General features: G+C 41.6%; 1 protein-coding gene across 1 annotated transcript; it reads right to left on the bottom strand.

The window, feature by feature from the left end:
* Positions 1–9,934: 9,934 nt before the first annotated feature.
* LOC106087711 (uncharacterized) lies at positions 9,935–10,747 on the bottom strand. The gene is made up of 2 exons (XM_013252851.2): positions 10,652–10,747; positions 9,935–10,593 (listed from the first exon to the last, which is right to left on the bottom strand). The coding sequence occupies exons 1-2, from the start codon at positions 10,697–10,699 to the stop codon at positions 9,973–9,975; spliced, it is 669 nt and encodes a 222-aa protein (XP_013108305.2). The 5' UTR covers positions 10,700–10,747; the 3' UTR covers positions 9,935–9,972.
* Positions 10,748–14,140: the final 3,393 nt, after the last annotated feature.

Raw genomic sequence — 14,140 nt, 5'->3', positions numbered from 1 at the left:
CACGCGAACAGCTGTTAGCAGCCGGCCAGGCTGCTGAGAGCCTAAGCAGAATGAGCGCGTTGAGGAGCGTCGCGTTAAAAACTGCAACTCTGCAAACATATGTCAAAAACATAACAAAAACTTGCAAAAGTTAAACAATTTTTAAATTTGACGACTAAAACACTACTTAAGGCCTGGTTATACTCTCGTGAACATACCGTAAATGTAGGAAAACGTGTCAGTTGTTTGGTTTTGCTTTATAAAAACGCATGCAAACGTTTACCGAACGTCTGTCGACGGTAAACGGAAAGTCGAATTTAGTAAAAACAACATTTTACGTTCCGTTTTCGTGTCGTAATGACGATGAACACCCATGACGATGGTGAGAGACCGGGAGGCAACGACTCTTGCTTAAATACTGAGTGCCTGTGATACTCGATGTGGCAAGACGATCTATTGGCGTATTTTAATAACCAATGGCCATAACGTTCCCGCGGCAATCGGTGACTGGAACGAGCTTGACGAGAATCGCTACCTCCACATACAAATGTGGCTACAAATCAGCAACAATAACTGATTTCGAAAACTGTAAATCCCTTCCCAGAATTTCGTCTATTGTATTGTATTGTACCAATGGGACCACCTTTAATTTTTTCGCCACGGACGCTCGCTTTCAATAGTCAAAGTAGGATTTTTTTTACTTTTCTGCCTTGCTTTTGTCGGATTTGTGTGCGTATTTTTGCAACGTGACGCTCATAAACAAATATCAACGCGTTCATTCTGTTTTGGCCTTTAACCGTTGCTCGCGTGAGACCACCTTTTTAAATCCGCCTTGGCCTTATGTAAACCTGCACACACGCATTGATTTAGGTCACACACTGGTAAAAGCACAAGAAGAGTTTTTAAGCCACACTGGCAACTACGTAGCTTCGAATTGTGGCATTTTATGAAATTGTCAAAAAACGAAGCTTTCAAGAAAAAAAGTTATAAAAAAATTGCATGCGGGGAAAAGTGAGTTTCATTTTATTTTCAAAGACTCTCGTAGCTTATACATTTAGTTATTCGCATACATAATTTCGTAAATTCATTGTTACTGCCACTAAGTCTAACATTTAAAGAGGCTTTTTTCTGCAGAAATTTGCAATTTGGTGTTACTGCTGTCGAGTGAGGTGAAAAAAAAAGAAATCTTCGCCGAAAGGGGGCAAAATCTCCTGTTAGTGTATACGTGGGACTTTAAGTCTCACCTATGTTGTGGAATTATTTGCCCAAGGGGTCAAGCGACAACTAGCACCTGGTATTGATTACAAACCACAGCCATTGGAGGGCCCTTGAGGCCGGTGCCAAAGTAGGAGTAGACGCTTACACAAAGGGCAAGCATCCCTTGTGTGGAATTGGCTAAGCATACCAAGTTCCAAGTTCTTTGTGTGTCAAGTTCATCTGAAATACTAACACAGTAACAACAACAGCAGCGTGGTTAACCCCCCTCTCTTCAACGACAAGCTAAGCATAGTACGCACGCACACATACTTTTTCATCACTTCAAGCATAATACAGGGCAACAACAACTGTCTTGAAGCCACCAATATGTCGGCAGACTCTAAATCGCAAACCAATAACCTGCCTCCATTGTCACAAATCTGGCCTGGCTTTGGCACCGCAGACTTGACTTCGGCAGGTTCTGATTCTTTGGTTCCTGCTATAGCTACACTCAGCAACACTTGTGCAGTGGGTGAAGGAAAAGTTCAACAAAATCATCATCAGCAAACAGCCGATCATCAGAATAACATCAATGGAAATTATGTCGATTTCAATCAATTCATAATGCAGCATAATCTTATAGGCGGCGGTAGTGGTGGTGGTGTTGTTGGCGGCTCTTCAACAAATCTTGAACCCACATCAATAATTCAATATCCCCATCGTCAAGAACTTGAGTACAATAACAACGTAAACAACAACCTTATGTCAGCTCCAGTCTCCAATAATGCCAATAAGATTTCCCAACAACATTATCATCAGCAACAGTACAAAGTAAGTTTCCACATACCTTTAATGATTTCGTAACATAAGATATAGAAGTTTATGATAAGATTTTATGCGTGGTCACATGGTTGTCAGCGTAAAGGTTGACCCGCCTTTTATAACCTCTGTTTAGAAGGGACGACCAAACGGCCACCGTAGTGCAGAGGCATGTCCACCTATGACGCTGAACGCCTGGTTTCGAAACCTGGTGAGAACATCAAAAAAAAAAATCAGCTGTGGCTATCCCCTCTTAATGCTAGCAATATTTGTGAGGAACTTTGCTATTTGAAAAAATTTTATGGCAGCCATGTAAAAACTTCTCAAAGAGGTGTCGCACTGCGGCACGTAGTTCGGACTAGGCTATAAGGGGAGGCCCCTTATCATTGAGCTCTTCCTTAAAGGAATGTTCATGGGAAAATTTGCATTAGAAGGGTTTGTTGTTCTAGTAGTGCGTTGTACACTGAAGCGGCAGCCCTTGCCGATGAAAAACTCCATCGGGCCAATCTGTTACTTACAACCTGCTGCCATGGGGGAGGGTTTGATTATAAAGGTGTGTACGAAATTTGGCCCTTTTGTCGTCCAATTATGATATGCAGATAAGGAACTTTCTATTTGGCACCTGGCGTCATTCATAATGTCCAATTTATTTCTCAGTTAATCTATCCGAAAACTGCCACACAGACTAAATTGTTGTGATTCGTTTTTTTCCTTTCGATCTGATCGGTTTCAGATACCTTGGTAAGACACGGCACATCATGTAAAAGCTCTTCTACCATATAAAAGTTGTAGAAAATGAGCAGAATGATACCGTAACAGAAACCAGGAATGGATTCGAGTTTGGGTGAATTGTACAGACCGATCTCCCTGCCCTTGCTGGTAGACAAGAGTTTCGCTGGTGAGTTTTCATATGCTGAGCATCAACAAGGATTTCGTAAATGGCATAGGTTGTCTGCATGTCCGCTTGTGACGCTGAACACCAGGCTTCGAATCCTGGCGAGACCATCTGAAAAAATTTTCAATGGCTTCAAACGGAAAACAAGGCTATGTGGCAGCTGCATACAAATATGGTCAAATCTGGTCTATACTCAAATGTTGAGGGGAAAACAAGGCTATGTGGCAGGTGCATACAAATCTGGTCTATACTCTAAAGTTGAGGGGTACATGCATCTCGCTGCAACGGCGAAAATGGGAAGTAAAAGACCATTTCTGGGCTTAAACACATAAATCGGTAGATCGCTTTATCCAAACTCGGCACGGTCGTTTATTGAAATCGGGGCAAAAATACGACTTTATGAACTCAAGATTTCTTATCGGGAGATCAGTATAAAAGGTGCTATGGCAAGATATAGGCCATCTTTGAACTTTAGACTGTAGAGTGATTTCAAACAATATAGAGACGAACATGTCTAGATCCTATATGAGTAACGACCATCTAGTACTTAGTAGCCTTGACAATTAAAAGCGTGCTAAGTTCGGTCGGGCCAAATCCATGGATACCGCTAAAAATGTATCCTTATTAACTGAGTTCGTATTTGAATTATTTTGGTCTCTTGAAGTCAAATCGGGATATGGGTACTTAGGCGGCCGTTATCACCTTATTGACTGATTCGGATAAAACTTGGCACTGATGTTGTAAGTCATAAGATAGGATTTTGGGCCAAATTTCGGCCAAATCAGGTGAAAATTTAGGCTTCGGTTTCTATGGGGGCTATATCTGTTTAAACACCGATTTGGATCATACTTGGCATGGATGTTCGAAGTCATAACTGAAGTCTTTGATCTACATTTCAGCCAAATCGGATGAAAATTGAGGTTTCTAAGGGCTGAAGAAGTCAAATCCCGGTGTTGGTTTATATAGGGGCTATATCTGTTTATAGGCCGATTCGGACTGGTCATGGATGTTGGAAGTCATAACACAAGTCTTTGATCCAAATTTCAGACTAATCGGATGAAAATTTAGGCTTCTAAGGGCTGAAGAAGTCAAATCCGGGAATCGGTTTATATGGGGGCTATATCTGTTTATAGACCGATTCAGATTAAACTGGACATGGTTGTTGGAAGTCATAACACAAGTCTTTGATCCAAATTTCAGCCTGATCGGATGAAAATTTAGGCTTCTAAGGGCTGAAGAAGTCAAATTCGGGAATCGGTTTATATGGGGCTATATCTGTTTATAGACCGATTCGAATTGAACTGGACATGGATGTTGGAAGTCATAACTCAAGTCCTGGTTTCAAATTTTAGCCAAATCGGTTAAAAATTGATGATTCTATGTGCTCAAGAAGTCAAATCCGGGAATCGGTTTATATGGGGGCTAAATCTGTTTATAGACCGATTCAGATTAAACGACATGGATGTTGGAAGTCACAACACAAGTCTTTGATCCAAATTTCAGCCTGATCGGATGAAAATTGAGGCTTCTATGGACTCAAGAAGTCAACTCCGGTGATAGGTTTATATGGGGGCTTTATCAGTTTATCGACCGATTCGGATCATACTGGACATGGATGTTGAAAGTTATAACACAAGTCTTTGTTACAAATTTTAGCCAAATCGGTTAAAAATTGATGATTCTAAATGCTCAAGAAGTCAAATCCGGTGATCGGTTTATATGGGGGCTATATCTGATTATAGGCCGATTCGAATCACACTTCGCATGGATGTTGGAAGTCATAATTCAAGTCTTTGTTTAAAATTTTAGCCAAATTGGAAGAAAATTGAGGCTTCTATGGGCTCAAGAAGTCAAATTGACAGATCGGTTTATATGTGGGCTATATGCAAATATGAATCTGAACCGATATGGCCCATTTGCAATCCCTAGCGACATACATCAGTTGTTGTTGTTGCTGTTGTTGTAGCAATTTGTTGTGTTCTATCTTTCGTCTGTTTGATTCTGTTGACTGTCAAGACCCAGGAACTCTGCGAATAAGATGGGGTGCTTCCACAGGAACGCAGGCCTGTCTGGGCAGATAAACAGGTGACGTGTATCGTGCGGCCCCTGGTTACAATCGGAACATACATCTTGCACGTTGGCATCAATCCTTGCTCTGTATGAGTTGAGGCGGCTGCATCTGCCAGAACGTAATTGAGCCAGAACTACTCTGGTTTGCTGGGGGAGGTCAATTTCTTCTTCAATCGGAGGCGGTCTACATTCACCCGGTAGCCTTTTACCGCATCTGCTACCGTGTCTGCATGAATGTAGTCTAGACCTGCTTGATATGCCGCTTGATCTAGAGGTTCTCTCTTGTAGCGCTGAACCTCACGCTCTAGATCATGTAGATCTACCTTAAAGTAGATCTACAAGATGATATCTATCTCTGCGAAAACAGCCCAAAAGGTATTGCTTAGAGAGCATTTAGTTATGTCTTCGCACTGGTAGGATCTTTGTCTCCTGATAAAGGTGGTCCACATAACAATTGAGGAGGCAGCACGTCGCAGTTCGGAGGGCGGTATTCTGACAGATCTGAATATTATTCCACTGCGTATCACAAAACTGACGAGACCACACTGGCGCTGCATAAATTACCACAGACCGGCCCATTGCTTTGTACTTGGTCAACAAGGTTTCTTTGTCTGCACCCCAAGTACCGCCAGCAAGTGACTTGAGGTCCTTGTTTCTACTTTTGACTTTATCGCATATTACTGTGGCATGTGATGAAAATGGGTCAGAGCTGTCAAATGTGACCCCAAGAATTTTGGGACACTTGAGGGTCGAAATAATTTCTCCATCGTATTAACGCGTATTTGTAGTGAGCAATGTGGCTGAAGATTTGGTGGCAAATATCTTCAAATTTCTTGTAATGGGTGGGGGCCTGATGCCATGATCGTACAATCGTCCGAATATGATACGATCTCTATGCCGTCTGGAGGGGATGGAATGAAGGATAGTTCTCCCTGTTTCACACTACGGTGCTTCGACTTCTTATCCCTAAATTCCACAAATGACTGGCGACCACACAGATAATTCGCGACCCAGCGTTTCAGGCATGGCTGACCGTGTCGAATGCCTTCAATAGGTCCAGTGCCACGAGGATCGTTCTCTCACATGGCTTGGGCTGATTGAAGCTAAAGCAAATGTGTGCGGTGCGGATGGCATGCAAAGCAATTGTTGTGCTGGGCAGTCTTCGAAATCCATGTTGATGCGCGGCAAATGGAAATTTTCCTACGAGGCTCGGGTGGAGTAATGCCTCAAGCGTCTTTGCTACTTGTGAGAGAAGAGAGATCGGTCAGTACGACTCCTCCAAAATCGTATCCTTTCCAGGCTTCAGTAGCGGATTAACTCTGCCCATTTTCCGGACGTTGGGAACTACAAGAGTGTTCAATGACAGGTTGAGGACAGTAGTAAGGTACTCAACTACAGGTAAATCCAGATTTCTCAACATCAATGAAGAGATTCAGTCGCGGCCCAACGCCTTGGACGATTTAGCGCCACGGATGACATTCCTAACTTCGCTCACTGTAAATTGTGATGGTTGAACAGTCACGGTTACTTCGCCAAAAGTGACTGAGGTCCTGTCATCCCGTCTGCCGGGGTTCGAGTGTGACTTAACTGTGGACCACAGCTTGCCTAAACCGGTGGTTAAGTAACATTGCTTCAAGTGTTTCAGCCACAAATTCCGCTTATGTTCGTTGATTACCCAGTTTATTTCCAGATTCAGTTCCCTGATTCTGGGGTTAGTGGGGTCCATACAACGAATCCCATCACGCTCGTCTGTGAGGACCACTGCCTGAGCCGGTAAATTGGGCCACACTTGAGGTATTCGACATAAAGCGAGTGGCTGCTGTGTTATGATGTCTCGGAAATTCCTCTCGGCAATTAGCACATCCGAGGGTGGTGACAGTTTACTGAAGCAGCGATTGGTATAGTCTCTGAGGTCAGCCCAAGCGGTCTTCTTCTGATAGATAAACGTCCGGCGCTCAGAGGTTATAAAGTCGGGTGATCGATCGATGGTGAGAATTATGGGGTGGTGGTCTGTTCCCAAAGGGATGACGGCTTACCAGGATACGCCACTCAGGAGATCAGGGGATGCAATGGAGATGTCTGGCGAGCTGCTGCACCTCCTCGTAATCCTAGTGGGGGCATCCTCATTGACCGTGCAAAACGTGGAGCTATCAATCTGGTCTGCCAAAGCTATGCCACGCTGGTCGTTACCTAGGGGAGAATGCCATGACGTGTGATGCGCATTAAAGTCCCCTAGAACCAGACGATTATGGCCATATTGCAACCCACTTATGTCGGGGTTGTAAGCCTAGCCATTAATCGGGACACAGTTCCTAACCGGCAGTTTATACACGTTGTATAGCTCTATCTCGGCAGTACCAGACCTGACTGATATCCCCATGCATTCCATGTAGGGGTCACTAGCGTCAAGCGCAGGCGAGATAGGTCTATATTGCACGGAATGGTGTATCACGAAGGCCCCTCCCCCACCTCCATTACTTGAGCGATCCTTACGTAGCACATTGTATCCGTTACGACTGTGCAAGCTGCAGGTGTTGGTCAGCTTTGTCTCCTGGATCGCTGCGACCAATATGCTCTTCCGACTCATAAGGTCCACGATCTCATCGATCTTGCCACGCAGTCCGTTGCAAAAACGATACACTTCCCGGCACTGGCCTGGTAATATTTGAGCTGGGATGCTGTTGTTGCGTATATTGCCGTACTGGAGGGGTCGGGGGGGTCACATAGTCTGCGACGACGCTTGTGACCCACTGCTGGCTATATTCGCACAGCACCTTGCGACATATCCAATGTGTCCTATACTCCCGTAGTGAAGTGAGGCCAGAGCAAGATCGGAAATGTACCCACTCCATGCACCGCTTACACCTCACCGACACCGACTGATAATGGAGGCGGTTCTGGCAAACCGAACAGGACCAGGGTCCGGGGTTCTTTTTAATCTCCGCATGGACCAGAAGCGTGCGGAGAAGGCACTCCGGGAAGTGTCTCTCCCATGACGAAAAAAAAAGACGAACACGTACACTGATGCGGCAGCCCTTGCCGATGAGGGTTCCATCGGTTCAATCCGGTGCGTACAACCGGCTGCCATGGGATTGTTTTGGATGGGTTTGTTAGGATTTTTCTTAAATTTTGGTAGGAGTGGCAACACTGCTTACGATATGGTCAGCCATGACGCGCTTGTAGAGAACATCGTCTGCACGTTTCTCCAGCCAGGCAAAGGCACACACACCAAAGATTCCCTTTACACAGTCTGACATGGCATCTGCTACTGCTTCGAAATAATATCAAGAGCATAAATTAATGTTCATCTTACAAGCATTCCAGATTTAAGAGTTTGGTATGAGAATTCCCCCTGAAATGGAAGCCAGTGGCGGCCAACAACAAAAAAGGCATTCAATTTTTTCGACAGCTTCAACAACGTTCACTTTGTGGTGGCCGACAAACAGTATTTCAATCATTTGAGGCATTCGAAAAACTCATATATCTTAGGTTAGGTTAGGTTGAAAAGAGGCTGCATATATTAATCCGCCCCATGCCACTATGGACATACACCTAATCGGCTTGTTGTGCGCTTTAAAAACTACAAAGTAACCTCTAAAAAGAAAATTTCAAGTTAGGAATTCCGTGCTACTTACAAAATGCTTAATTATTTTCAATACCTCTCCCCTTAGTTGGTTCATATGTGATATTGTGTCTCCACCTAAGTACCGGTATCTGTTGGACGCGAAAGCCGGGCAATGACAAAGGAAATGCTTCAACGTCTCATCATCTTCCCCGCATGCCCCACACATGCTATCACTTACCGCACCGATTTTACATGAGTGAGTTCCCATTATGATGCCAATAGCTATACTGCCTCCTTCTTGCTTCCTTTCAGTAATAGCTTAGCCTTTTCACGATCTGGATCCCCCCATAGAATTTTCGCCGTCCTACAGACCATTTCACTGTTCCAAAATGTTGCATGCGCATTCGTCACCCACTCCCTTAACTCGGTCTGCGTCGACCCGAAAGGCTTCGGGTTAACCAAGTTTATTGATGGCAGTTCTCTGGCCGTCACCGTCAAATCGTCTGCCCTTTCATTACCCCTTGCTTTGTTATGGCCCGGCACCCAAACGATGTGGATTTTGCCATGCTTAGAGAAGGCGTTAATTTTCTTCTCAAGACTGTTCATGACCTTACTGTCCTGGTTGTTATTGCCCTTATGGCAATTTTACTGTCGGTAAAGATGTTCACACACGACGTCCCCCCGTTAGCACCACACCACTTCACGCATTCCGTGATCGCCGGGATCTCCACCTGCAGGACCGTGTTATGGTCAGGCTGTCTAAAACAGATGTCAGTCCCTGGGTTCTAAATGTAAACCCCCAGGCCCACTCTGTCCTCTAGGTTTGATCCATCGGTGTAACATGATCTTCCAGATGGCAATACTAGGGTGCCGTCAATCCAAGTCTGTGGCGATGGCAGCAGTGCCTCGCACTCGACTTCAAGGTTCATCTCAGGTATCCGATCGGAAACCTCTCCCCTTCCTTCCAGGTTTCCTATCGTCGCCTCGATTATACCGCCATGGTATGAGCTGCTCCCATCCTCAATCCATTCTACCATCGCCTTAAGTCTCATTGCCGCAGTGGCTGCCTCACACTTAATCTGTATGTCAATGGGTCGAATATCTAGAATAGTCTCCAGAGCCCTGGTGGGCGTGGTCCTCATCGCTCCGCCTATGCCAAGACAACATGTTCTCTGAACCTGTTGTATGGTCCTTACGTTGCACTTTTTCTCCATAGCAGTCCACCAAACTACTGAGGCGTAAGTAAGTATGGGTCTAATCACGCTCCTGTAGAGCCAGTAGACTATCCTAGGATTCAGGCCCCATTTCGAGCCTACGGCCCGTCTACATAGTGCCCAACATCTGTGAGCCTTCTCAGTACGCTCCTGAATGTGACACTTCCAATTCAGTTTCCTGTCCAAGATCACGCCTAATATTTCGCAACTTTATTTAATTACTTTTCTTTTTCCTAAGATATCATACAATTTGATACCAATTCATTCATTTCTTCCTTAAATAAATTTGTAAATTCTGTCATCAGAAATAGCCTTTCAACAAAATCGTTCTCGCTTTTAAATTTTTTAATCCATTGCTGAAGAGTTGTCTCCATCATGGCTTCATAAGGCTGCAAATTGTTTAGATATTCCTCAACCTTGAGCTGTAGATTATCAAAGAATTTTTTATACTTTCGAATTGTAAAATATAACATTCGTCTCATTAAAATTCTATCTCTTTCCATCCACTCTCGCAGCACTTGCTCATCATCAATTAGAGATTGAAATTGTTTCAATTGATTGTGTTGAGCTTTAGCTTTCCATAATTGCGAACAACTTTCGGGGTTGTGTTTTAATTCCTTCAGAACATTTAAATTTGTATCAATTGTCTGCTGAAGTTCCTCAAAGATGTTCAAATCCACAAAAGTTTGGTTCCTCCATAATGTCCATTCCTTTAAATCGCTCAGGTAAAGAGTGGTTTGGTTTAAAACTTCTTCGGACCAAGTTATTTTGTTTAGATTATGAAAGGCATATTCGATTAGTCTATAACGTTGGGGTAACAGATTAGTGTTTTGGCCAGCGGCTACTAGGAATTTCTGCAAATTTTCAAGGAAATTTAGTTTTTTCTGTTGTTTTTTATTCTTGCTAACGTACCAGACTAAATGCGATGTTTAGCCATAAAATGAGATGATATTTTGTCATTGCTTTCACTTTAGATTTTAAATGCTCTGCTTGATCTCTATTGATTTTCCATGTACACTAATCGATTTTATTTTCCAATATTTTTGATACACCCCTGTAATGCCAGAACTTGAGGCTTATCAGCAAAATTTTTCTATCAATAAATCATTACGAGATAACAGAAAAAAGATGGACAATGTTTCCATACTTGTCAACGTAAAACAACATAGTTTTATAGAAAATTTCATTAAAGTTGTATTTTAATACGAACTTTAAAAAAAAACCAGTAAGGAAAGGCAAAAGTCGGGCGGTGCCGACTTATCAGAATCCTACGCCTACCCAAAAGGTAATTCTAAACCAATGGACATTTGATGGTCCTCGGCCGATGTTTTCAAATGGATTATTAAACAATTCGCATCAAATTTCGAGCATATACAGCGGTCAAAAAAAGTATTCATCATTAGCAAAATTGATAATAAATTCACTTATTTTGGGTAATTGAAGAAAATTTAAAGTAAACAAATAATGCAGTTTTATGCAATAGTTTATTTTTCGTAATATGTTTTAAAATAAATTCAAAAAATAAATTTAATTAGCGCAAAAAATGCAATTTTATATAATAACACCAAAAACAGAACAAAAAAAGTATTCATCATTGATGTGCTATCATCAAAGTCAAATTCAAATATTATTTGGGAATCCCCCTTTTCTGTTTTATTTAGTAAAGGAGGCTTTGCCCTTGACAGCAAATATTTAATTTCATTGAAAATATAGTTTTTGTCAAAATGGGTCGTAAGCAAAACGAGGTTTCTGATGAGGTAAAAGTTTTGATAATAAAACACCACAGGAATGGTTTAACTCAAAAAACTATCAGTGAAATATTAAATAGACCACGATCTACTATACAATCCATCATCAGAAAGTGGACAGAAACGAAAACTGTTGACAATAAACCAAGATCTGGTCGACCAAAAGCACTTTCAGTTGGAGATGTGCGTTGGCTAGTGCGGCAAGTTCAGAAAACTCCGAAGACAAATGCGACCATTCTTCGTAAAAACACTATGGAATATTTAGGGAAGGAAGTTACTACACAAACAATTCGAAATACACTCAAAAGGCATAGTTACAGAGGAAGAACTGCACGTAAGAAGCCCTTTATAAATAAAATAAACCGAGTGAAAAGGCTAAACTTCGCAAAAATGTATGTAAAACAGCCCGAATCATTTTGGAAAACAGTCATTTTTGCAGACGAGAGCAAGTTTAATCTTTTTGGGTGCGATGGAAAGGTCATAGTGTACAGAAAACCAAATACAGAGCTTGAAGAACGAAACACAGTTGCTACTGTAAAACATGGTGGAGGTGGTTTAATGGTTTGGGGGTGTATGGCGGCTTCAGGAGCGGGAAATCTTGAAATTATTAATGGAGTAATGGATCATAAGTATTACATTGACATTTTAAAGAGGAATTTAAAAGATAGGCTGTAAAACTTGGGCTTGGTAATAACTTTCAATATTATCAAGATAACGACCCCAAACATTCTGCTTTAAATACCAAGATGTGGATGCTGTATAACTGCCCCAAAGTCATTAAAACTCCTCCTCAAAGTCCCGACTTGAACCCAATTGAACATCTTTGGGAACATCTCGAACGCAAATTGAGAACGCGCAATTTTTCGAGCAAGAGTCAAATGCAACAGGTGATAATGGAGAAATGGACTAATATAGACCAAAATATAACCGCTAAATTAGTCCAATCGATGTCAAACCGTTTAAAAGAAGTTATAAGACGCGGTGGTCGAATAACAAAGTATTAATTTTTTTAAATTATGTTATTTATTTTTTTGTTTTTTTGCAATGATGAATACTTTTTTTGTTTAATTTTTTGTGTTCAGCTGTAAAATGGCCCTTTTTGTTCCAATAAATACTATTTTTTTCTTTAAAAACAATGAAATTGTGTACATATATATCACACAAGCACTACTGCATCATTAGTTTAATATGTTTTTATTCCAATTGTCTTTTGTAGACTTATTAAAAAAAAACATTGAATGATGAATACTTTTTTTGACCGCTGTATGTTCAAACTGTAATAACTACGGTTCACAAATGACAACATTATTGCAAATTACCCAAAATCTGACAAACATATTGGGTTGCCCAAAAAGTTATTGCGGATTTTTTTAAAAGAAAGTAAATGCATTTTTAATAAAACTTAGAATGAACTTGATTCAAATGTACTTTTTTTACACATTTTTTCTAAAGCAAGATAAAAGTAACAGCTGATAACTGACAGAAGAAAGAATGCAATTCAAGAGTCACAAGCTGTGAAAAAATTTGTCAACGCCGACTATATGAAAAATCCGCAATTACTTTTGGGCAACCCAATATATCGCTTGACTAACAGTTTAACAATAAAAGTGCCTTTATCTGGAAGTATTTTATACTTCATTTCAGCCCGATATTCTCATGATGTCTGATTTAGGGGTGTTTTCGTGGGAGAGGTGGTCCCACAGTTACTTCGCCCTGAAAAAATATCAGCATCGTGCTCTTCTCTCAAATACTACTTATTTAAACCCCATATTGTCATTGGTTTTGGGGAGTTTACACGATAAGGCGTCCCCCAAATACATGACCCCAATCAAATTCGTTTTCTAATCTCCAACACCTTTCATTTGAGCCACATATTGGCATGGTCGAAAAATTTTTACCCTTTGGGGGGTGTTTTGGGGAAGGGGTGATATCCTAAATACATGGTTCTAAATTTGGTTATCAAATTCGTATTCTACTCCCAAATACCTTAATTTGAGCCCCATATTGCAGTGGTCAGTAAAAAATTGCTATTTGTGGGGTATTTTGGGAAAGGTATAGGCCCCCAGAAAATTGGTCCCGAAAATGGGTATCAATTTTTGCTCTACCCCCCAATAACTTTCATTTAAGCTCCACATTCACATGGTGGGTAAATATGCCCGATTTAGGGGTGTTTTGGCGATTGGGGTGGTCCCCCAAACACTAAGCCCGAAAAATATATCAGCAACGTGCTCTATTCTCATATATCTATATATCATTTATTTGAACCCCACATTGCCAATGGCCTCAAAATTGGATATCAAATTCAATTTCTAATCTCATTTAAACTCCTTATGGCAAAAGTCAGCAAATATGTCCGGTTTGGGATATTGGCCTTTAAAACTATAAATATTTAGTTCCACTCTCTTTAAGACCCAAAATGTCTTGGTGAGCAAATACGTCCTATTTGGTGGTTGTTATGGTGGTGGCACGTCCCCTACACAGTTGGTCCCTAATGTTGATATCAGAAACGTGGTCTACTTCCAAATAAATTTGAGCCCCATTTTCCATAGTCGACAAACATGACCGGCTTGAGGGGGTGTTTTGGGTGATGGGCGGCCACTCAGTGAGTTGTCCTTGAAAATATATATCGCATACATGTTCTACTCTAAAAACC

The sequence above is a fragment of the Stomoxys calcitrans genome, chromosome 3, assembly GCF_963082655.1.
Source record: "Stomoxys calcitrans chromosome 3, idStoCalc2.1, whole genome shotgun sequence".
In the NCBI taxonomy this organism is placed as follows: domain Eukaryota; kingdom Metazoa; phylum Arthropoda; class Insecta; order Diptera; family Muscidae; genus Stomoxys; species Stomoxys calcitrans.
The sequence above is the reverse complement of the archived record's forward strand: the minus strand, read 5'-3'. Positions and strand labels throughout refer to the sequence as shown.